This window comes from Podarcis gaigeae (genome assembly GCF_964106915.1).
Source record: "Podarcis gaigeae genome assembly, chromosome: 13".
In the NCBI taxonomy this organism is placed as follows: Eukaryota; Metazoa; Chordata; class Lepidosauria; order Squamata; family Lacertidae; genus Podarcis; species Podarcis gaigeae.
Window position 1 is genome coordinate 42,476,284 of NC_139689.1, and position 25,654 is coordinate 42,501,937.

General features: G+C 47.6%; 2 protein-coding genes across 3 annotated transcripts in view; both read left to right on the forward strand.

The window, feature by feature from the left end:
• The window catches only part of ITGA2B (integrin subunit alpha 2b), a 50,401-nt gene extending 36,002 nt beyond the window's left edge, over positions 1-14,399 (forward strand). The window contains 9 exon segments of the mRNA XM_083709135.1: positions 689-769; positions 2,841-2,946; positions 4,471-4,623; positions 5,217-5,330; positions 6,995-7,108; positions 11,458-11,562; positions 12,913-13,035; positions 14,010-14,063; positions 14,065-14,399. Coding sequence (XP_083565261.1) covers positions 689-769; positions 2,841-2,946; positions 4,471-4,623; positions 5,217-5,330; positions 6,995-7,108; positions 11,458-11,562; positions 12,913-13,035; positions 14,010-14,063; positions 14,065-14,103 — 889 coding nt within the window. The 3' untranslated portion in view covers positions 14,104-14,399.
• A 3,601-nt stretch (positions 14,400-18,000) lies between these two features.
• Positions 18,001-25,654, forward strand: part of FAM171A2 (family with sequence similarity 171 member A2) — a 40,557-nt gene continuing 32,903 nt past the window's right edge. The window contains exon 1 of one of the 2 annotated variants that reach the window (XM_083709264.1): positions 18,001-18,373. In XM_083709264.1, coding sequence (XP_083565390.1) covers positions 18,259-18,373 — 115 coding nt within the window. In that variant the 5' untranslated portion in view covers positions 18,001-18,258. The remainder of the gene's footprint in view (positions 18,374-25,654) is intronic. The other variant, XM_083709265.1, reaches the window with a different exon arrangement.

The following is a 25,654-nucleotide window of genomic DNA, read 5'->3' on the forward strand; positions in this document are numbered from 1 at the left end:
GAAATAAACAACTATCTGACTTTTAGAAGACATCTGAAGGCAGCCCTGTTTAGGGAAGTTTTAAATGTTTGATGTTCTATCATGTTTTTACTATTCTGCTGGGAGCTGCCCAGCTTGGCTGGGGTAACCCAGTCAGATGGGAGGCATACAAATAAAATTGTTGTTGTTGTTAGCCACCCATCTGACGTGGTTTCCCCAGCCACTCTGGGCGGCTCCCAACAAAATATCAAAAACACAGTAAAACATCAAACATTAAAAAATTCCCCATACAGGGCTGCCTTCAGATGTCTTCTAAAAATCAGATAGTTGTTTATTTCCTTGACATCTGATGGGAAGGCGTTTCACAGGGCGGGCGCCACCACCGAGAAGGTACCTCTGCCTGGATCCCTGCAACCTCACTTCTCGCAGTGAGGGAACTGCCAGAAGGCCCTCGGCGCTGGGCCTCCGCGTCCGGGCTGAACGATGGAGTGGAGACACTCCTTCAGGTATACAAGGTCAAGGCCGTTTAGGGTATTAAGGGTCAGCACTTTAAACTACTGCAAGGCATAAATCTACAGGCAGCTTTCCCAAATCGCTGCATCTCTGCTCCTCTTCCACATGAAGACTTTTCATGTCCAAAGCCTGGACTCCAGGCTTTGAGAAAACACTCTTGTGGCGCTCACTCAATAACTCCCACCTTCTCCTGCAGCAAGAACAGCAACAACCCCAATAGCGCCGTGGAACAATTGCAGGTGCCGGTCAAGGTTGCTGCAAGAATGGAACTGCTAGGGTGAGTAAGTCACATGGATGAGGGGAGATTTGCAGATAGATGGATTTCTGTCTGTATTAGTATTAACGTTTATGTGTATATGTTTATATATTGTTGCATGCTTGTATCTCTGTGTAAATAGACCACATATCATAAAAGACACCCCAGTCTCTGAGTGGTGTGAGATTCCAGGGGTTCCAGGTGCTTACACAGGGCCTGTGTTTCCTTTTTGAAAATGAAGCACAGCACAGCCCGTGGTGTCTTTATGATAGATGGTTTATTTACACATATATTCAACCTGAGCCTACGGTGGAGGGGTTCACAGCATTTCTCCCATTGCTGCAATCCTGGATCCAAAAAGAAATCAAACACGGCCACCTGTCCCTCTGCTGAGCTTGCCGCGTTTTACAGACTGCAACTATTTTATCTCTCAGCTCACATCCTAAGCAACTGAAATACTAAAAACAACTCCTTCCAGCTCTAAAACTCTACTTCTTGTCTTTCTAACTAATTATGAGTTGAGGGTGCATTTGCCCTCCCCATTTGCCCCACTCCAATACTAGGCTGGCTCCTGGCTTGCATTTTAACATGCTAAATCCAGTAAACCCAGAAATTAGAAGGGGGGCCTGTGCACTCCACAAACTCATAACAATGTGTGTGTGTGTGTGTGTGTACACACAGAGAGAGATGCATATATATGTAAACCAGTGGAGACTGACCTATGAGGATAAATGGGGCACTGCCCCACCAACCTCATTTGTCCCCCAGCCAGCCCCCACTTGTCTGCCTTCATATTTACAACCAGACCAGTGGTATCAGCTTTCTCTTCCTTAGTCTCAGGGCTCATCCGCATTTCTGCTCGTCCCACAACTTTCCATTGGGAAAACCTACTCTTTGTTGCTGAATCGGAGCAAACATCTGTGTGATGGCCTGGGATTCCGATTCAGAGGCTGAACCAGAGGAATCCCAGCCTGCACAGGAGTCCCCGCCTCCAGGGCCGGCTGAACTGGGGCAAGGCCTAGATTCTGAGGAGCCTGCACCTGTGTCAGATCCTCAGGAGCAGGCACCAGGTGAAACCATTCTGGCCCCAGAGGTTCTTGAGGACTCAGTGCCTACAGGTGAGCCTCCCCCGGGGCCCAGTAACCCTTCAGCCTCTCCTGAACTGCAGAGGCTTAGGGCAGAGAGGCGAAGGGAACTGGTTTCTCCCAGGAGGAGTGCTCGCCTTAAGGCCAGGAGAGGCGGGGCTCCTGGGGGCCGGAACCGCCCCTGGCCTTAGAGAAGATAAAGGTTAGTCAGCCCGGTCCCCGGTTGCGGGAGCAACGTCATCGTTGAAGAGCTGTATCGGCCAGCATCCAGTGTTCCTGTTCCCTGTCCGGCCTCCTGCTTCTGACCTTCCAGCGTTCCTGTTCCCCGCCCGGCTTCCTGCTTCTGATCCTCGTGCGTTCCTGTCCCCACCCGGCTCCCTGTTTCGGTCCTCGCCTCACATCTTGTGAACTCTGACTACGCTAACAGTACCTTCCCCCCGGGACCAGCACAATCTGTCAGGTTTTCTGCGGATTGACATTTGTTCCAATTCAGCGCCAAAGAGTGGGTTTTCCCGGGGAAAGTGACAGGGCAAACAGAAAACAACTCAGATCCGTGCATAGTAAACATAGAGCATGCTAGAAACCTATTGGATTTGTGCTTTCTATGCGCAGGACAAATGTGGACGAGCCCTCAGTGTTGCCCTTGTAGAACTCAACAGGGAGAAGGGCAGGGACAAAACTTGAATGAATTGGCTCTGCCTGTTGTTGGCTCTGGCGCCACCTGCTGTTGGGCTCCTTGCCTTCCACCCAGCGGCCACCAGCTGCTACAGACATACAAACCCAGCCTGATGCGATAACAGTGGGGGGAAAGCATTCCCACCTGATTCTGCTGGTCCTACAAGGTTGATTCGGCTGCTGGCCTTGTGGGCAGGAGGTGTCGGTGGAGTGGAGCTGCTGGGAATATCAGTTGGGAAGGGCATTTTGCTTCAGGAGGAAGCGTGTATGTGTCCCATGACAAGAGGGGGCGATCACTTTCATCCTTGCTCTCTCCATGCTCTCCTCCCCAGGAGGTCTGCCCCAGATGTCGTTGTGGTCCCACTGGCCTTTGGCGACTATAAGAACACAAGCAAAGACATAAATGACTATGGACCAAGAGTTGAACATGTTTACCAGGTACAAAGAAACACAGTTTGGAACTGGATGCACAGGGGTATAGAGACAACACTGCAACCCACTGCATCCCCTCCAATATTCCTCAGATGAAAATAGGGACATATTCTTCATCAGTGTGTCCCCCGAACCTGCACACCTCCCCTTAGCAACTGGGGCAGAGATGCAGATGCCGTGGCTGAACAAAGCAAGCCAGAGTCAAGCGACTGTCATGGTTGCTCTTTGGCACTCACTGAGGGCCAGGAGGTCAGCTGGCTAGCCCCGGCTGGGCCGTTCCCTTCCAGCCGTCCCGCTGCGAAGACCATCACCTCTGCTCCAACGTAAATCAGTGACCCGGGCTTCTGAGCCAGGGCACACTATCAGCAGATCGAATTCCGCACACAGAATAGGCCTGAGGCTTGTGGAAGCATACTACAACTACAGATTTATTAAGCATAAATCAGGACAAAGAAACATGTCATCTCTCATGTCGTCTCAGAGAGAACAGCCAAAAGCAAAAGCTATACACAACGGAAATTCCCAGCAAGCTGTGCTGGAATGTAAACAGACATGTGACATGTAACAATCCCATATGTGTTCCTAAGGTGGAATGAAATGTCAACACTCACAATTCCCTGGCGTGGCCTTGTGGACAGGCCGCACCCCCTATGCCCCGCGATCTTTAGGGGAGACTGACAGACTGGGGAGCAGGGAAACAGTGAAAAACTTTCTGTGGGGCATTCAAGTGAATTGGATCTTGTTTTCATAAAAACAGGAAGTGACGCCATATTGAATGGGGAGGAAGGGAGCAGGGCGGGAGGCATAGATCTAAGAAATGTGTTAGAGGGATGCACCGATCTGAACTTCTGGTAACATGCTGAAATGCGGTACTGATGGGAAAAGGCCCCTTCGGAATTTTGTATGAAAAAGTGAGAGGCTGTGATGGCTTCAGGGTTTTTGCGGTGATCCCGGTATTTTGTGGGGGACAGTTGGAAGGCATGCCATTGTGGATACATCTGTTGTGGAATTCTACTCAATATTGATCCAGAGCAGATTCCAGCGTATAGTTAGCAGAATAAAAACTCAATCACGTTGCAGAATTCCCCCCAAAATAGACCAGAGGCGATTAATATTTCATCCAGCAGAGCTTTACTGTTACTGAAGGCAAATGAGCATAATAGCTTATAAGTCTAAACCTCTACACTAAGCTTACTTTGTACAGAACACCACACAGGAAGGAAGAGAGATAGAAAGAGAAAGTGAAACCCAGGCTCCTTCTGGCATATTTTTGTAGTCAGCATGACCTTGACAGAAAGAGATAACAGAACCAGTTTAAGCCAGCTGAAGTCAGCTTCTCTGAAGGAATAACCTAAACATCGTGAACCTTCTGTTTGCTTCTTTCACACAGAGAAGCTTCTAGAACCCTCTTGAATTAATTAGAATAGGAAAGATCTCTATACATCAGATCAATACTTTCTGTACTAAAAATGCAAACCGACAGTGTCTTCTCCATTGCTGACCCCTCTTCCTTCCTTGTCCTTCTCTAAGTTGCAGAATGCTGGCCCTAGCACTGTATCTGGGGCCGAGCTTTTTGTGGATTTCCCCAGCCACTTCCGGGAAGGCTTCCTGCTTTACATCGCAAGGGTGAGCACGGAAGGTAACATTGCCTGTTCACCCACGAACGACACCAACCCTCTGAAGGTAGGAGCAACCTCTGGGAAGGGGAGAGCAAAGTATGGAGGGCCTGAGAGCACCTCTATCAAGTCTCCTCCTTTTTTTTTAGTTTAAAGTCCCAAATGCTTCAACCTTTCCTCCTAGGAGAGTTGCCCCATCCCCTTTATCTTATCAGTTGCCTTTTTTCCTGGTCTGCTTCTGCCTTAATAATAATAATATAATAATAATTTACAGTGGTACCTCGGGTTAAGTACTTAATTTGTTCCGGAGGTCCGTTCTTAACCTGAAACTGTTCTTAACCTGAAGCACCACTTTAGCTAATGGGGCCTCCTGCTGCGCCGCCGGAGCCCAATTTCTGTTCTCATCCTGAAGCAAAGTTCTTAACCCGAGGTAATGTTTCTGGGTTAGCGGAGTCTGTAACCTGAAGCATATCTAACCTGAAGCGTATGTAACCCGAGGTACCACTGTATTATTTGTACCCACCCACCTGGCTGGGTTTCCCCAGCCACTCTGGGCAGCTTCCAACAAAGATTAATAATACATTAAAATGTCACACATTAAAAACTTCCCTTCAATATGGCTGCTTTCTTTTCACCTGAACGCTATTTCTTTCCTCGTAGCTGAAAGTCCAGGAGCCCACAACTGCTCCCAGCTACAATACGACTGCCCAACCACGGCGCTTGCGTGAGAGGCGGGATGTGAACTCAGCAGCGCTGCAGGAACCCATTGTGGTGGTGAGACTTGTTGGGAAATGGGACGGACTTCATAGTGTCATTTAAAGCAGTTGTCACCGGATCTGGGTTCATATATCCCTGCTGCTCATCACTCGGGCTAATCCTCAGTTATCCGATCTGTAAACTTGGGATGGATGAGTGACTTATCGTGCAAAATTGTTTTGAAAATGAATGAGGCAAGCATTCTGCTCGTGTAGAAGTCCCCATGTAGTAGCAGTTCAGCATAGTGTAATCAAAACAGCTAGCTGAAAACCCCCTCTGCACTCAAGAGATCTAGAAACTTGATTGTTTTAAAATTTCAATACCGTATTTTTTGCTTTATAAGACTCACTTTTTCCCTCCTAAAAAGTAAGGGGAGATGTGTGTGCATCTTATGGAGCGAATGCAGCCTGCGCAGCTATCCCAGAAGCCAGAATAGCAAGAGGGATTGCTGCTTTCACTGCGCAGCGATCCCTCTTGCTGTTCTGGCTTCTGAGATTCAGAATAGTTTTTTTCTTGTTTTCCTCCTCCAAAAACTAGGTGCGTCTTGTGGTCTGGTGCATCTTATGGAGCGAAAAATACGGTACTTAAGATGTCATAGTTACTAAATTTACACTTTCAGCTTGAGCTGAACAATTCTATGGTCCCACTATGCCATTGGGGCACTTATTACCATACATTTAAACTCAGGAGTTCCCCCACGAATCTTGGGAACTGTAGTTTACCCCAACAAAGCTGATATTCTTAGCACCTTAAACTACAGTTCCTAGGAGTCTTCTGGGAGAATCATGTGCTTTAACTGTATGGTGTGTATACAGCCTAAGTGTGCATAATGTGATGCCAGAATAGTTTAGCCACATGCTACACACCCTGTGGCATCCAGCATATGGTCTCCCTGCCAGAGGTGTCTATATTGCTAATAGTTTCTGTTAGTTGGTGCAGAATTATCCTATGATCTGTCATGGCCGAGTGGGCAGTTTTCTCCCCCTCTCCTCTACATTGAGTTTAATGGGTGGTTTTTGGCATGTACCACCTCTGCTGGAGGCCTGCCAGCAATATCCATGGCCCTGAATTTCCCCTGGCAGAGGCATATCATTTGACATGGGATGGGCCAAAAATATGATTCAGTTTGCATTTTTAAAGGCGAACCTACCTAATTTTCCCTTTCCAAGACAACGCATGAACTGAAGCACAACCATCCTTTGGAATTCCCCCTTCCCCAGATTTTTCAGTGCAGTTCTCCAGCCGAGCAAAGTTTACCAAAACGCAAACATCAGAGGTAAAGTGTGCATAGAAATGCGTATATAAATGACATACAAGTATTCAGTATATTAGGGGAACTTGCATTGCTAATAATAATAATAATAGTAATAATGTATACTAGGTCAATGTGCCTGCAAAAAATGTGTATATTAGCAGAAATTCGCTTTGAAAGCTAATGAATTTTCATTAAGACTGAAACCAGTTCAAAAACTGATGTGAAAACGTAGAAGACTGAGCAATGAAGAAATGGGAAACAGAATTCCATAACTTCATACACATACAAACACCCACACATACACATAGTTTGTATCTGGAGGTTAGGATTGCACCCTGTGTTTATCCACAGGTTATATACATCCTGCAGGCTGAATAACTCCATCAGTTTAAATTAACTCAACTCTCTTGATCCAACCTGCCTGCAGAACTGTAGTAGCCAAGACTGTGCCGTCATCTGCTGCCAAGTGGGGACTCTGGAGAAAGGGCAAGGAGCCATGGTGACCATCCATGCAGTGCTGTGGCTGCAGACTTTCCTGGAGGTAAGGAAGGAGCTTCTGTGCAAGGGATGGGGCGGCGGAGAGTTCCCTTCCTAGAAAACAAGACTGCCTTGATTTTGGAATACCCCCCTCTCTGGAGAGGCTTGCCTGGCTCCAACATTGCAAGCACTTCAGTGCCTTTGGGAAATTTTAATTGTTCTCATTTTACACTTTGCTTTGAAATATTCTATTTGTTTTTTTTGGGGGGGGCATGTTTTTAATATGTGTGTGTGTGTGTGTGTGTGTGTGTGTGTGTATGCGTGTGTGTATGTGTGTATATCTATATCTATGCAGGTTTTGGTGTCCTCGGGTGTCTTCCCGTGTAAAAGTTGGGGTGTCTAGGCGACGTTTCGACGAGGTCTCACTCGTCATCTTCAGGCTGGTGCTTTCGGCTTCTTGTTACTGGAACAGAGCGGGATCTCAATGTTTGAGTTCCTATAAATACTGTAGAGGGGGTGTGGTGTCTAGCCTCCAATGTTCTGGGCAGAGAGGAAGTTCCCAGGCTAGTGTGCCTTTTCTTCTTTTGTTCCTTAATTACTTGAGAGATACCTTGAGTGATTTCTTGAGTGATATCTTGAGTACCACTTAGGTGGGTCATTAGGTGTGGATTAGTTGCTAAAGTCTTTGTGTCTTGACCTCTTGAACTTTGTGAAGAGTTTTCCTGAGAAGATGGCTGTATTGCACTTAGTTGTGCTTTGGCTTGGCTTCGTGTATAGGGGCGAGCTGTGGTTTTGTGGCTTGTGTCAGCCAGATCTGTGTAGGGATTGCAGGGGGGTGCAGCATCCGGAGGTGCCACCATGGATTGGCTACTGGATGGTGTCAGTAATTCATCTGTGGAGAGGGTCTGGGTTTGGGTCTGGTGTGGTTGATTGGTGTTGGCGTTCTGTGTGCCTCTGGATCTGGTGTCAGTTTTTGTGGGGAGGGCTAATTTCCAGATGTCTGGCAAGCGGGATGTGTCGTCACGCTTGTTCATGTTGTGAGGGTGTTTCTCTATCTCGATGGCTTCCATGATTATTCTCTTGTGGTGATGTTCCGTGTTAAAGAGCAATTTGGAATCTGCAAAATTAATTTCGTGTCCTGTTTCTTTCATGTGTTGGAAAAGAGAGGAAGTTTTTGGAAAAGAGTTTTTGGAAATGTGTTGGAAAAGAGAGGAAGAAGAAAAAACTTCCTCTCTTTTCCAACACATGAAAGAAACAGGACACGAAATTAATTTTGCAGATTCCAAATTGCTCTTTAACACGGAACATCACCACAAGAGAATAATCATGGAAGCCATCGAGATAGAGAAACACCCTCACAACATGAACAAGCGTGACGACACATCCCGCTTGCCAGACATCTGGAAATTAGCCCTCCCCACAAAAACTGACACCAGATCCAGAGGCACACAGAACGCCAACACCAATCAACCACACCAGACCCAAACCCAGACCCTCTCCACAGATGAATTACTGACACCATCCAGTAGCCAATCCATGGTGGCACCTCCGGATGCTGCACCCCCCTGCAATCCCTACACAGATCTGGCTGACACAAGCCACAAAACCACAGCTCGCCCCTATACACGAAGCCAAGCCAAAGCACAACTAAGTGCAATACAGCCATCTTCTCAGGAAAACTCTTCACAAAGTTCAAGAGGTCAAGACACAAAGACTTTAGCAACTAATCCACACCTAATGACCCACCTAAGTGGTACTCAAGATATCACTCAAGAAATCACTCAAGGTATCTCTCAAGTAATTAAGGAACAAAAGAAGAAAAGGCACACTAGCCTGGGAACTTCCTCTCTGCCCAGAACATTGGAGGCTAGACACCACACCCCCTCTACAGTATTTATAGGAACTCAAACATTGAGATCCCGCTCTGTTCCAGTAACAAGAAGCCGAAAGCACCAGCCTGAAGATGACGAGTGAGACCTCGTCGAAACGTCGCCTAGACACCCCAACTTTTACACGGGAAGACACCCGAGGACACCAAAACCTGCATTCCTGTACCCGTGAAAATCTACGAAAACAAACATCTATATCTATATATCTATATCTATATCTATATATCTACATCTATCTATCTATCTATATCTATATCTATATCTATATCTATATCTATATCTATATCTATATCTATATCTATATCTATCTATATTATCAATATCTATATCTATCAGTGCACAACTTTCTGTAATCCAGACAAGATGAAGGGTAGCATACATTTTTACAAGATCACAAGATGCAGTTATGATTAAGAAGTGGCAAACAGTTTGTGATTTATTGATTTGTTTATATGGCACCATCCATATAAAGCTTGCTTGCTTTATTTAATTTCTATACAGCTTTATATTTTTAATAAAAACCTCAAAGCGGTTTACAGCCTATTAAATCAATAAAACATTAGCTGGGCGATGTTCCTCCAGCCTCAAGAACCCCTTGCCCCGAGGAGCTTCTAATCTAACATTCTCCATGGAGGAAACAAGACATGAAGGGGAAGGGGAGCCGAGGATACGCAGGGAACGATAATGTGATTGTTTCAGTGATTCAGTGGGCGCTTGGGTTGCGAACGTGATCCGTGCGGGATGCACATTCGCAACCCGCAGCGTTCGCAACCTGCAGTGGCGCATCTGCACATGTGAGGGTTGTGATTCGGCATTTCGGCACATGCGCAAAGCGCGATTTAGCGCTTCAGCGCATGCACAACCGCCGAAACCTGGAAGTAACCCGTTCCGGTACTTCCAGGTTTCGGCGGTCCATAACCCCAAAAAAGGCACCCTGAAATGTCTGTAACCCGAGGTATGGACTGTAATGTACTTAGGCTGAGTTACAGCAGGGCATGGTAACTGGAGAGAGAGGAGCCAAAGATTTCGTGACCAAAGGTGGATCTGGAGGAGGGATTTGAAGGTCGTAAGAGAGGTAGTCTGTGGCAACATTCACTCAGTACAGTGGTGCCCCGCAAGACGAACGCCTCGCAAGACGAAAAACCCGCTAGACGAAAGGGTTTTTCTGTTTTGGAGGTGCTTCGCAAAACGAATTTCCCTATGGGGTTGCTTCACAAGACGAAAATATCTTGCGTCCCCCAGCGGGTTTTTTTTGCTTTTTTTGCCCTTTTCCTAAGCCGCTAAGCCGCTTATCAGCTGTTCCGCTGATAAGCCGCTTAACAGCTGATCGCTGGAAGCCGCTTGACAGCTCTAGCACTAATCCGCTAAGCTGTCAATGGGCTTGCTTCGCAAGACGAAAAAACCGCTAGACGAAGAGAATCGCGGAACGGATTAATTTCGTCTAGCGAGGCACCACTGTATGTTTAAAGTGCTATGATACCGCTTTAAACAGTCATGGCTTCCCCCAAAGAATTATGGGAGCTGTAGTTGTCAGTTTGCATTTCTTAGTACAGAAAGTATTGATCTGATGTGTAGAGATCTTTCCTGTTCTGCTTAGTTCAGGAGGGTTCTGGAAAGTTTCTTTCTATGTGCAAGAAACAGGCAGAAGGTTTCTGATGTTTGGGTTATTCCTTCAGAGAAGCTGAGTACAGCTGGTTTAAATTGGTTCTATTATTTTTCTGTCCAGGTCCTGCCGAATATAATAGTCAGGCCAGAAGGAGCCTGGGTTTCACTTACTTTCTCTTTCTAGCTCTTTGTTCTGGTGTGGTGTTCTGTTCTGTATGCTATAGTGTTGAGATTTAGTCTTATTATAAGTTATTGTTAGTTTAAGATAAGTCTGCTGCAACTGGATCTTTTATGGACCGTGCCAATCCTGAATGTATTGGATTTGTGACCAATATGCTCATTTTCCTTCAGTAAAGCTCTGCTGGATGAAATATTAATTGCCTCTGGTCTATTTTTGGGAACTCTGCAACGTGTTTAAGTTTTTCCTCCACATGCAGCGCATCAGTAGTTTGTGCCCCCCACCCCGTGCTATAATTTCCAGAGTTCTCTATGGAGAGGGATTGACTGTTAAATCACTCTGGGAACTGTACCCTTGTGAGTGGAACAGGGATCTCCTTACAAGTCTCAGCACCCTTAACAAACTAGGATTATTTAAGGGAAACTGTGGTTGTTTAAAGTGGCATCATAGCAGTTTATATGTAGCGTGTGAAAGTGACTTGGGCGTCACGGTTGAGCAAGGAAAGAAGTCTAGAATAAACCCCTTCATCTAGCAAGCATAGTCTGAGTCCAGGTTCTTATTTCTAAACATTGCAGAGCTCTAAACACCACCACCACCCAACCCGGAAGCCAGCGCCATTTGGGGGCGCCATGTTTTGGCCTTGCACAGGGCACCGTATTTCAAAAGGTCACCAAAGCTTGCCCCTGATGGCAGGTCCATAATAAGGGCTCAGGTAATGCATGATGGTCTCTTCTCCCACAGCACCCCATGAAGGAGCAACTCCTCATCCAGTCTCAGGCCCGATTCAACACTTCAGGGATGCCATACCGCATTCAGCCGGAAGTTCTGCCAAGCGGATCCTCTCTGGTACGTCAGTGAATCAGTGTTACTGAAACTCAGCTTTGGCCCCTCTAGACCGGCATCCTGTTCTCAAGGTGGACCTGAGCACAAGAGCACTTTCCCCTTTTGTGGTTTTCTGTGGCTCAATAATAGGTAACCCTGACCATTAGGTCCAGTCGTGGCTGACTCTGGGGTTGTGGCGCTCATCTCACTTTACTGGCCAAGGGAGCCGGCGTACAGCTTCCGGGTCATGTGGCCAGCATGACTAAGCTGCTTCTGGTGAACCAGAGCAGCGCATGGAAACGCTGTTTACCTTCCCACCGGAGTGGTACCTATTTATCTACTTGCACTTTGATGTGCTTTTGAACTGCTAGGTTGGCAGGAGCCGGGACCGAGCAATGGGAGCTCACCCTGTCACAGGGATTCGAACCACTGACCTTCTGATTGGCAAGCCCAAGAGGCTCAGTGGTTTAACCCACAGCGCCACCCGCTCAAGAATATTTCGGCTTATTGAGATGAACAGGGCCTCGTTGATGTTTTAACTCAGGCGTACCCAGGAAGCAAAAATAGGGACAATGATTCACCTGGGACAAGGACCAGAAGACTATGTCTGTCCCTCCTACCTAGGGGTAGTTGAAGTATAAGGACATGAGGGTATATTATGGGTTTTGGCAAGTCATAAAGCCAAGTGGGTTGCGTGTGAGGTGGATCCATGGGGCCCACTATCTGGGATTGCCCAATTACGGTTTCTGAAAATACCTGGTCATTTGGTGAAGTCAGGGGCTGGAGCCTGATGGGTTTTTTTTGGTGGAACAGAGGTGAGACTGCAATAAGAATTCTAAGGTCTCAAATATAGAATTAATGTTCATGAATGCACAAGGTAAACACACATGCATAGGTATACAAACCACATGCCTAAAATAGTACAGGAGAGCAATCCTGAAGCCATCTTGACTTGTATGTATGATGCATTTTGGGGTTAAGGGGTTGGGCAATTGTCTTCCAAGGGGCTTGCAGACCACTGCAAGGAGAAGGGGAACTTGGTTGCAACAGAAAATAAAGATCTTCCTTGTTTTCGCTGGATCTTGCCTGCATCCAAAATGGGCTCAAAATGCTAGTTAAATTTGCAAAGTACCCAGTTCCAAATTTTAAGGCCGAAGCCTGAATGGCAGTTAACTAACTGGTGTTTGACAACCCTACAAGAATCACCTGGATCTGCCGCCAAGGTAGAGGAGGTCAGCCATTTCGTTATCTGCGTTGGGGATAAAATACTTACTTGGGCATGAAAACCCCTTCATTATTTCAATCGCATCAGGGAGAGGAGGGTTCAGCTCACATTGGCTTTCTCTTTCCTATCCCTCCCCCTGCCCCACCCAGACGAAGACACTGGTGGAGTGGGTGGACCCAGCTGCCGAGAGAGATATTCCTGTGTGGTGGATCATAGCAGCTATAGTGGTCGGACTTTTCCTCCTTGCAATCTTCATTATCGTTCTTTGGAAGGTAAGCAAAATCTTGGAGCGGGCAATTCTGAGCCTACAGGCAAAGTGGACCAACCACATGGGGTGCCAATATTCCAGTGGTTTTGGCTTCAGCTGGGGCTTAACAAAAATAGGAGCGCCACCGTCCCCTGCAGAAAATGAGCCTTCATGGGAGGTCCGATGTCACAGTAACTAACATGGCTCATTGGGGAGGCAGTGGTATATAGAATCATATAATTATAAACTGAAAATGACTTCCAAGTGTCTAGTCCAACCCCCTGCAATGCAGGAATCTCAACTAAAACTTCCATGACAGTTAATAATAATAATAATAATAATAATAATAATAATAATAATAATAATATATTTATACCCCGCCCTCCCCAGCCAAGACCGGGCTCAGGGTGGCTAACACCAGGTATAAAAACAATTGATTAAAATACAACTTAAAAACAAGATTAAAGTGCAGTGGTACCTCGGGTTAAGTACTTAATTCGTTCTGGAGGTCCGTTCTTAACCTGAAACTGTTCTTAACCTGAAGCACCACTTTAGCTAATGGGGCCTCCTGCTGCTGCCACGCCGCCGAAGCACAATTTCTGTTCTCATTCTGAAGCAAAGTTCTTAACCTGAAGCACTATTTCTGGGTTAGCGGAGTCTGTAACCTGAAGCATATGTAACCTGAAGCGTTATGTAACCCGAGGTACCACCGTACAACATTAAAATGCAGCCTCATTTCAGTAGAAACTCAAATCAAAAACTTTTGGGGGATAAAAACGTCAAATCTTCACCAAGGCCAGCTATCCAGACTGGTCCTACATGGGCCAGAAAAAAGCCAGGGAAGTCCCCAAATAGGAGTAGTAGTAGTAGTAGTTGTTGTTGTCAGATCAGCCAACCGCAGCATGCTTCTGGGTGCCTTAATGTGTTTATTTTGAGAACAGCAGCCCAATCAAGGCTTTCACCAGTTCAAAGAAGCCTATTTCTTTTTTTTTTAAATAGACGGGCTTTTTCAAGAGGAAGCGACCACCCACAGAGGAAGAGGAACAATTGTCCCAATGACCCTGGGGCAAAAACATCTGGGAAGGAGCAGTAGTGGGTGATCCTCACACAAACACACGCCTGCCAATGTGATCTCATTTCTGCCTGGATCCATCCCTCCCTGTTCCCAAGATGTCAGCTAGACCCTTTTTCTGAGACACCCCCTCTCCCCTTTGCTCTGCAATTTAATACCTTTCCTCAGCTATACTTCTGCGCGCATCCCATTCTCTTGCTATATAGGCAGTATCCACATTCATGGTTAGCGCCACAGAAGAGTGATTCCTTCACCCTTAAAAACAAGGTCCTGACTGGAAGACACGGGCCATCCGTGAAATTAAAAACAAAACAAAAGCTCACTAATTCTTAAGTGGAAAAAATAGGCCTTGGAGAAACAAGTAGGGAGGGAAAAAACCCAGTACTCTTTTTAAAAGTGCAGAATTAATTCCATTAATATACATTTGTTTAGTCGTTTAGTCGTGTCTGACTCTTCATGACCCCATGGACCAGAGCACGCCAGGCACTCCTGTCTTCCACTGCCTCCCGCAGTTTGGTCAAACCCATACTGGTAGCTTCGAGAATAGCTTTGGGGTTGGACTCGATGGCCCTTGTGGTCTCTTCCAACTCTATGATTCTATGATTCTATGCATAAAACATGCCAAATACTTGATGCATCATGAAAGCAATCAGAAGAATGCTATTGCCGCCTATGCTCTGTTCAAAATTTGGTACTGTAAATTATAGTTGGGCTTCTCCATTCCACTCATCATGTGCCACATTTTCTTGTCATTCTATAAGAGGCTGGTCTGTTCAGTTGCTTCAGAGTTATTCTTTAGGAGTGAATCTTAACAGGCGTGGGAACTCTCCTCATAGCTGTCAACTTACAGATTTGAAAATAAGGGACCAGCAGCCTCAAAAATAAGGGATCAGCAGCCAGTATAAGGGATTTTCCAAGCACAGGCATGTTCAACTTCTGAGCCCCTCTGAGCCAAAGGCAGAAAGCCCAGCCAGTAGCCAAACGAAACCTCAAGCGGTGGTTTCCACAGCGCAGCAACCCAGCAAAGGGGATGCAGCAAGAGAAACCACTGTCACCTCTCCGCTGGGAAGCGCTGAGCAAAGGCGAGTCCTCAGGCAACGCGGCTGATTTGATCGGCACAAGGCATGCAAGCTCCACCCCCCAGTTGTTCTTAGACTTCTTATTGGGTGAGCAACGCAGCCAAGCAACACAGTTGGAGCCTCCCTCTTCCCTAGCCGGCAGGGAGGGAGGGAGAGGAGCTGTTTCCTTTGATACCTGGGAAATTTAAGGGACATCATCAATAAGGGACAGCAGCAGGACACGGCGCTGGGATAAGAGACTTTCCCGCCAAATAAGGGATGGTTGACAGCTATGACTCTCCTAGAGATGATCTGTAGACTCCATATGATCAAGGAGCAGTGCCCATTTCTGATCAATGCCCCGTCAGCTCCCCAGTTGTGACCATTTCCTCCAAGACACAAAGATGATCTTGGAATTCTCCCTCTTGCACCAGCAACGTTGCCTTTCATCTCCTCTTTGTGGCCTCAAACAAGTCCAAATCTTCAGCAGGAGAGAAGAACCATTTTGGGCTGATTCCCAAAGTTGGGGAGCTGGAGGGGTAGAAAAGGCTGCTGGTGATTCTATTCCTCCATGCAGTGCCACACCCTGGGATCTGCTGAGCTCATACGGAGGCTAATGAAGGCATGGGACATATTACCTTTAGTATAAAATGCATTTTGCTGTTTAATAAACGAAAGATACTGTACCATTTAATTCTTGGGGTTTTACTTTTACCATGTTTTTCTACCAGCTTTGTGTCAGAAAATACTTTCAATTACCATAACTAATGGGAGCTATCATTGCATCACCAGTAGTTGGAAACCCATTAGTATTGTGCAGGTTCCAAGTTTAAAGGATTCATTTATTTATTTCAAACACTTGTATATCACCCTTCATCCAATAGATTCCAGAGCGGTGAACAAGAGAGAGAGAGTGTGTAAAACAACTTTCTGGTGATTACTGGCACCTTTCCCCCTATATATATATAAAACACTGCATTTATACTGTACATACATAATTAAAGAACCAAAAAAATTAACAATGTTATGAAGCAGCAGCTAAAACCAGATGCATGAGCAATGAAGGCAATCACTTCACCTGCCTGTTGTTCTTTATTGTTAGAAGAGAGAGAAGAAACCCACCATAGTTTCAGTGCAGAAGCCAAATTGTCTGCTAGCTTCGGATGTACAGTAAATTGAACGACAAATCAGTCTGGGCCCTTCAAGATTTCTGAGTCTCCTACTTGTTACTTCCTGACAACCCCTGTATATTTTGGGAGTGGGGGAAGCTGCTAATCTGGGATTAAGCCTTTCTTTATTTGTTGTGCCAATTAGTTGATTAAAGCTCGAAGCCTTTGTTTGAATGGGCAAGATGCAAATGAACATTGACCTGTTGTTGTCCTTGCTGTTAATTCTGGGAGACATGGCATCCTCAGGTGTGTGGAGGCATATAGAACATTTCTTGCCGTTTAATGCATGTAGCAGGCAGACCAGGTGTGCTGGGATTTGTTAATATTTGAGTAGGACATATGAAAGCAAGACGATATGACTTCAGCTCATAAAACAAAAACACAGGGACAGCTTTGAACCATCAAAGAATTGTAAATTTGAGATCCCCCCCCCCCCCCCCCGGCCATGCATGTTCAATACGTTGGCTCCACATGCCCCAATATCCGAAAGGGGGGGGCTGTGGGCTCTCCTTCCTTGGAGGTTTTTCAGCAGCGGTTGGATGGAAATCTGCCATGGATGCTTTAGCTGAGATTCCTGCATTGCAGGGGTTTGGACTGGATGACCCTTGGGGTCCCTTCCAATTCTACGGTTCTATAATAATGTACACATTGGCATTGTAAAGGTAAAGGGACCCCTGACCATTAGGTCCAGTTGTGGCCGACTCTGGGGTTGTGGCGCTCATCTCGCTTTACTGGCCGAGGGAGCCAGCGTACAGCTTCCGGGTCAAGGGGCCAGCATGACTAAGCCGCTTCTGGCGAACCAGAGTAGCGTATGGAAACGCCTTTTACCTTCCCACCGGAGCGGTACCCATTTATCTACTTGCACTTTGACATGCTTTTGAACTGCTAGGTGGGCAGGAGCTGGGACCGAACAACGAGAGCTCACCCCATCGCAGGGATTTGAACCGCCGACCTTCTGATTGGCAAGTCCTAGGCTCCGTGGTTTAACCCCCAGCTCCACGAACGTCCCTTATTGGCATCTTATTGTTTAGTCGTTTAGTCGTGTCCGACTCTTTGTGACCCCATGGACCAGAGTACGCCAGGCACTCCTGTCTTCCACTGCCTCCCGCAGTTTGGCAAACTCATGTTCGTAGCTTCGAGAACACTGTCCAACCATCTCGTCCTCTGCCGTCCCCTTCTCCTTGTGTGATGATCTTTCCCAACATCAGGGTCTTTTCCAGGGAGTCTTCTCTTCTCATGAGGTGGCCAAAGTATTGGAGCCTCAGCTTCAGGATCTGTCCTTCCAGTGAGCACTCAGGGCTGATTTCCTTCAGAATGGAGAGGTTTGATCTTCTTGCAGTCCATGGGACTCTCAAGAGTCTCCTCCAGCACCATAATTCAAAAGCATCAATCTTAAGAAACCTGCTAAGTCCCGCCATCCACCATTTGAAGACGCGTTGCACACCCAGAAAATAGCCCTGGAGAGGAAACGGAAGAGGGGAAAGCCAATCCACAGATAGGCGCCTCTGAGCCCTGCAGAGAGGGCGAGGCTTACTTGGAACAATCTTCACGTTCTGCACATGCTCAGAGGCACAATGCACCCCCTGCCTTTCCCATAACTTTTAAATTCCCACCCCCCTTGCCCAGGACTATTCCCTGGCATTGGACACAGTTTCTAGGTGAGGTAAGCCAAAGGCGGAGCACCCGAGAAGAAGGAGGCGGAGGAAGAAGAAGAAGAGGAGACCGAGGGGGCGGCGGCGGTGCTGGCTTGTTCCAGCAGGTGGAGCCGTCGCAGCTTGTCCCCGCCGGGCAGGAGGGGGCTGCCGGGGACGAGGAGACACAATCGCCGCCGCCGCCGCCGCCGCCGCCGCGTAACCGGATCCCGCACAGCCCAGTGCGCCGGACTTGCCGCCCAGGCTCCTCCGGGCGCGCCATGGCTGGGTAGCGGGGAGCCGGTGGGGGCGGCCACAATGCTGCGGGCGCCGGCCCTGGCGATGCGCTTCGCCCTCCTGCTGCCGCTGCTGGTCGGCCCCGGCTGGCCGGCTCGCGGCAAGGCGCAGCCCGGGGAGCCTCCCAGCCCGCAGGGTGAGTAGGCGCGCGGGGGGCGGGCGCCGGAGAGGAAGGAAAAGACTGCGGGGGTCTTGCATGCAGAAGGCGGGTAGTGGCGCGAGTCGAGGGAGCCCCCCCTCCTGCGGTGGGAACCGGGGATCTGCTCTCCATTGCTGAGTGGGTGGGTGGGGCAGTTTAGGGTGGGGTGGGGGGCTATTGCCATTTATGCGGATGGCGGAGCTGTTGGCGCGCGGTGGCGCATTTCCAGAAAAAGTGGGGTGGATGGGTGGGAAACGGAGGCATTTCTTTAGCTGGATTTCAACCCCCCCCCCCACCTCCAATTTTTGTGTATTGTGTGTGTATGTGGCTGCTGCTCCCGCCTCCGCCTTTCTCGATCGGGTGATGGTCGGGGGTGGGTGGGTTTCCCCCTCGGCTCTGGTCTGCTGGTTCCCCAAAAGGAGATGGGCGAGACCTTGCAGGACGGCGGCGAAAGAGATGCGCCGTGGGGCAGCGGGAATTGGGGAGGGGGTGCGCGGTGGGTGGGTGCGTCCGCGCCGATTCCTTCCACTCGATCACGCACACGACCCCCCCCCCAATATTGCGCTCCTCTCTCGATATTGGGCGCCCCTCCCAGAAGGCACCGGGATGGGACCCCCCAAGGCTCCATCCCTCCTTTTCATAGACAGGGAAGAGGTGGGGGGAAGGAGGGTTTTGGAGATCGGGGCGCGCGGGGGGGCGCAGGGTTTTTGTCTATTCTTACGACCGTTCCCAGCCCCCTTGAGCTCCCTCCACCTTCCATCTGCCAGCCCCCTACTCGCACCATCTCTTTCTCCTCCCCTTAACACCCATCCCTTTGGCTGGCCATCTCCTTACATGGCAATCTGTTTATTTCAGGGTCTTTTCTTCTACTGCTGCCCACCCTGAACCTTTTGTCTGCCTCTCTGCGGTCCCCATCCTTAAGCCACCGTCTCCCCCCCCTTGTGTTTCTCTCCCCCCCCTTCTGCTTCTGTCTGTATACCATCTGACTGGAATATTGCCTCTCTCGGTCCACACCCATTTCTCCCCCTGCACATCCTTTTTGACCTCTGTGGGATGTACCTGTTGTCTGCCTGCCTTGCAATCTGCTTGTTGATCTTGTGCATTTCATAAAGACACACACCTCTCTGCTCCTGCACGCATGCACAGTCGTTTGTGAGCTGCCCTGTGGTGTGTGTGTGACCTGCCTGCGTTGCGCGACATTGTGTCTGAAACAGCCAGAAATCTCCCCATTTGTGGTGTTTGATCTGTGGTGGCTCTTTCACACATGACGTGTGTGGACAGGGCCTATCAGAGGTGCATAATTCTTCCTCTAACACATTTCGTCTACCTGTTCCTTATGCAGTGCCCTTTTCTGTTTATCGGTTTCACTCTGCCCCCCCTCCCCACTTAGATGTATTTTCCCAAGTGCCACCATGCGACTTAATTCCTCATCCCCACCTCCGGCTTGGCGCCATACCTTCCCTTAGGGTATCCTTGCTGGGAACATGGAGTTTGCCTTGGAGACCTAGATTCTGAGCTATTGCTGCGACGGAGTGCTGTATCATTGGGGGGGGGGGACCTGCCTCCTGGACCCTGGAGAAGGGCTGGGGGGGAGGGGGAGGCAAGGGTGCACAGGGACCTCTCCCCATCTGTGGCTTGAGGGGTAGCCAAGTGAATCCCACACTCCACACTCTTCTTGTTTAGTGTCTTGGGTCCATATGGCAGCGTGGAGACAGAGGGCCTGTTTGTTTGTTCTGGATGATGGAGCTGGAGAATTGGGTGGTGCGAGGATATCAGCAATTTAATATTCGTGTTGTGCTTTCATTGTTGTGACCAGCTCTGGGACCTTAGGTTGAAGGATGGGTAATAAATTGTAATGGGTAATAATAATGCTAGTTCTTCTTTCCCAGGTTGTGTGTGTGTGTGTTGGGTGCTGGTAGAGAGAAATGGCAACCCCTCCCTGTGCACTGTGCTGAGATATCTGCCACTTCAGCTTTATTCCGTTATAGACCTAATAGACTCTGACGTTTCCAGAAAACTGCTTGTCTTCCCTGGAACTGTCATTGCATATTGGGAGGGGGGGGAAAGGACTCCACCCTTTCACCTGCTGCTTGCCCCATGTACCAGTTAATATATCAGCAGCATCTCTGGCAAGTTTGACCAATGAGCTCTGCCTCCTCAAACCTGAACTCGAATCACAGCACGCCTCTTTGTGTGTGTGGAGCACAGGGATGAAGGTATCTGGGTAAGATGTTGTGGCTCAGCCCTGTTTAAAAGGGAAATGCTCACCTGTGCATACACATGCTAATGTCCTTGATTTGGTGACTTTGCCAGTCCTTTGCTTTCAACTCTTTTCTTTCGCCCCACTCCACACACACAAAAAAGACCAACGGGCAGAGTTCTGTGCTGCCTTTGCATTTGGCAAGTTCCTGCTAACATTTTTAGATTAGTTTTTAATATGTGTGATGCTTTTCCAAAAGCAGTTGTGCTCAAAGCAAGTGGCAATTCACAAATAGCAATGATTCAGCAACAACAATCCCTTTTTGTATTTATGAGTGTTTATTAGATTACAGCTTTTCACATAATTATTGCCAGACCCAGTTTTATTTTTTTCCTTGCATTTGACTAATTCCATTTATATCTATCTATATCTACCATCTATCTATCATCATATTTTAATCATTCTGGCTTTTGCATAAATTCCTCGTTAAAAACTGTTTTACTTTCTGACACAGCTTCTTACTTTTAGGCTAAGCTGTGTTTCTTCTTTTTAAAATGAATATGTCCGTTTGGCACATGCCAGCCTAACTTCCATGCCTTTGAGCCTACAGTTCTACCTACCTGCTAAAAAAATTGCTCCTGGCAGTGCCAGTCCTGGCTGCCAGTTTCTTTCTCTGATATCTTCCAGACAAGTTTTTTAGACCAAGCACCTCTTTTATCATAAACGAACTGATTCTGCTTTATTTATTTATTTATTTATTTACTGTGTGGTATTCAACTAAGTCCAACTCAGAGTAGACCCATTGATATTGATGAACCTAAGTTAGTCATGTTTGTTTACTTCAGGGGTCAACTCCTGAATTTTTGTTGGAAGCTGCCCAGAGCGGCTGAGGTAACCCAGTCAGATGGGTGGGGTATAAGAAACAAATCATCATCATCATCATCATCATCATCATCATCAGTTTTCCCCTACTAAGGAGCCTAGAGCCTTGGGATCCTGACTGACCTCCCTATTTAGACAGTGTCTGGACTCAGACATGCTTAACTTCATCAGGCAGCTTCAAACCAAACTCTGGTTTCACCATCACTTTTTAAAATCGGCTCTCCTTTGGTTTCTGATAAACGGAGAACAGATTTCTCTCTCCTTTGCCTAAATTTTGAACTCTGGAACAGAAAGAGCCTCAAAACACCCTGAATTCTACTTGTATTTCAAGAGATCTTTGTGCCTCTTGGTTTCCCCTAGCAGCCTCTGTATTCTTATTATTGAAGAGTGTTTTATACTACTTGCTATTGTCAGACAGTTTGGTAATGAAAGAGATATGGGTGAAGATCATTGTCACCCAAGAAGGCATAGAGTTGTCCAGTCACTATCCTCTTGAGTACCTTTTCCTGGAAAGGGTATACAGTGGTACCTCGGGTTAAAAACTTAATTCATTCTGGAGGTCCGTTCTTAACCTGAAACTGTTCTTAACCTGAGGTACCACTTTAGCTAATGGGGGCCTCGTGCCACTGCCGCGCGATTTCTGTTTTCGCCCTGAAGCAATGTTCTTAACCCGAGGTACTATTTCTGGGTTAGGGAATCTGTAACCTGAAGCGTCTGTAACCTGAAGCGTCTGTAACCCGAGGTACCAATGTATTGGTGACTGGTTTTAGATTGGTGAGTTGGCACAATCCTCCAGGTGCAGCATGGGTATTTTTTCAGGAGTGCCCACACAACTGTCTCCATATGTGCCGTGGAGAATGCTTCCTCCCATTTATGAGTCTTAGAGAGGAGTAACCAGATTTTACTGGGCTACAACTCTCATAATTCTTCACCGTTGGCCATGATGGTGCAAGCCATTGTCCAATAATATCTGAAAGGTACCCCATTGGTTCCCCTTGCTCTCGAACATAGCTGGTCAACCTGCCACTGCTTTTGTTGTTGTTTAGCTGTGTCCGACTCTTCGTGACCCCATGGACCAGAGCACTCCAGGCACTCCTGTCTTCCACTGCCTCCCGCAGTTTAGTCAAACTCATGCTGGTAGCTTCGAGAACACTGTCCAACCATCTCGTCCTCTGTCGTCCCCTTCTCCTTGTGCCCTCCATCTTTCCCAACATCAGGGTCTTTTCCAGGGAGTCTTCTCTTCTCATGAGGTGGCCAAAGTATTGGAGCCTCAGCTTCAGGATCTGTCCTTCCAGTGAGCACTCAGGGCTGATTTCCTTCAGAATGGATCGGTTTGATCTTCTTGCAGTCCATGGGACTCTCAAGAGTCTCCTCCAGCACCATAATTCAAAAGCATCACTGCCACTTCTAGATACCCTAAACCACGATGGGCAAAGGCTGAAAACAGACGGGGTAGGCTGAAGTTTGCCGACATCCCCAAGACTTAAATTCACCCAGTGATTCCTGATCAGACAGTGCTCTGGGTGCATTGAGAGACTGTGAAAGCTACAAAGTACAGTGGTACCCAGGTTAAGTACTTAATTTGTTCCGGAGGGCCGTTCTTAACCTGAAACTGTTCTTAACCTGAAGCATCACTTTAGCTAATGGGGCCTTACGCTCCCGCCGCGCCGCCGGAGCACGATTTCTGTTCTCATCCTGAAGCAAAGTTCTTAACCCGAGGTACTATTTCTGGGTTAGCGGAGTCTGTAACCTGAAGCGTATGTAACCTGAAGCGTCTGTAGCCCGAGGTACCACTGTAGTTGTAGAGGCAAGCAATGCTATCCTCAAGAGCAAATTGAAAACTACGAACCTATGAAGATTTCTTGACATCATCCTGCGAGCCGTTCCTTTCAAGGCTTGTGCTGCAGATCCTAAATTGCAGAGGTGACGAGGACTTGCCAGGAGCTCGGTTTTGTTTTGCAGTTTTATAAATTTCTGTAGGACGCCTCAGTGAAGACATAAGCATTTGGAGCTTTTTGGACGGAATGGAGCACAAGAAGACGAAATGGCTGCAGAGGTTGAAAAGAACTGTGGACATGCATTAAGCTTCAGTAGAATAGGTAGAGACCAAATGAAATTATGTGAACGTCCTCCTTCCCCCCCCCCAAAAAAATTATCCACATCTGGAAAAGCCTGCTGATCCAATTTTGAGGGAAGCCGTCATGGCTAGGGGAAGAAAACCTAACAGAGGGTCCCTGATCCTTCAGCCAGATAAAGCCAACCAGGAACCGGATAGGAAACTTTGGTCTGTGCTGTATCCGGATTCTTGACCGGCAAGCGAATTTGGCAGGATTTCCTCTGGCGGATGAGGCTGCTGGGATGGGGAACAGGGTATGTGATGGTCATAGGATGCTTGCTGCCCGATTGCCTGGAGTGTGGCTGTGCTCATTTCTGAAAATCTCCAATTTTTGTGCGGAATAACTACCTGGTCTTCTCCATCTCCAAAGAGGGTATCTCACATCTGAAAAAGCCGGAGGCAGGAGAATTGTGCCTGGATCCTCTCAGGGTGCCACACAACCAAAAGCAGATTAAAAGGACACATTTTGAAGGCCCCACAGCTGTGTTGACTGCTTTCCTTGCCTGGTCTTGGCAGACCTGTTAAGCGGGGTTTCCCGGTGGGCTGATTTGTGGGTCACAAATTGTGCAGGCCTGCTCCAGACCTCTCTTTTGCTTCTGCTGTGGTGAATGGGGAGCGGCTTTGTGGACATAGCTTTTGTGTGGTCCGGCCAAGAAGACCCCCGTTCCTGCCAAGCACAGATCAGACCTGATGGACAGTGCCAAGTTTTGAACCTGCAGGACAGCAGCTGCTGCTGCAATGCTAGTGAGTGTTAATGCAACGCATGGCTTTTTCTCCTCTCCCAGCCTGTCTTGGCTCTCTTGCACCTTACTCTCTTCCTTGAATGTGTGTGAGAAGGTCAGGGTCCCCCAACCCTTCGCTGGATTTGGCTTCCCTAGTGCCTGTCCTGGAAAAGGACATCAGGCCAGAGTGGGCCAACAATATTTTGCTTATAGTTGTGGAAAAATGGGACATCTGGAAAGCATCTGGATCCAACAGCATTCCTCAGCTGCAAAAATCCAACTGCTGCATAGTTGGGGGTGGGGGTGCTCCTGGATTCAATAATACTCTTTTTTTTACCTCAGGGACTATTGCAGCCTGCAATGTATTACGTATTTGTCCTAGACGCAAATGACTTGTGGAAACTACAAGCTCATTTGATGGCGATTACTTCCTCCTGAGGAACTTTGACGATAGCTGTCTTGAGAGAGTGCTGAGTGCTATCTCGGCCTCTCACACCAAACTCACTATTATTACTAAGAATCCTGAGCCGGGGTCTGGGAATGCGCTGCGACATTTTGTTGTTGGTCCCTGCTTGTTAGCGTCATATTAGCAAAAGCCAAGGGGTTGGAAGCCACCCAAAAGTATGGGAAGGGGTTTATATCCTCTGCGGTCTCTCTCGGTACACAGAAGTATTCAGCGTTGTAAATTAAAAGAAAAAGAACTTTTTAAATTAAAAAATGCAGTAACAACAAAATCCTGACAAAGGCCACAGAATGCTGGTTGCAGCTGAGGAAGGGGCGGGTGGGGGTTGAGATCTAAATAAATCAGGTCAGGCAGAGGCAGAGGCAGATTGTGTGAGTTCATCAGATAAAGTAGGTAGTGGTGGAAAAATAGAATATTGCCCACCCCCCACCCCCCAAAAAATGCTAGAGAAAAGAAGGAATTGACCTGCTCAAGTCCCTGACAGCTTGCCGTAAGAATGGAGCGGGGTGGGGGAATAAGGTTAGTGAGTTACCTTCTGTGAGGTTTAAAAAAACCCTTCTCAGCTATGCTATACAGTACAGGGATGTTTCAGGACAAAGGAAAGACAGTTTTCTCTCCATTTTAATGATCCAGGAGTCCTGCCTGCTACAGCAGTGTAAGAAGTTCAGGTGTGTTTTGGCTGGTACCCACCACTAAAGTGGTACCTCGGGTTACATACGCTTCAGGTTACAGACTCCATTAACCCAGAAATAGTACCTTGGGTTAAGAATCGCGCGGCAGCAGCGGGAGGCCCGTTTAGCTAAAGTGGTACCTAAGGTTAAGAACGGTTTCAGGTTAAGAACGGACCTGCAGAACTAATTAAGTACATAACCAGAGGTACCACTGTATATAGCTC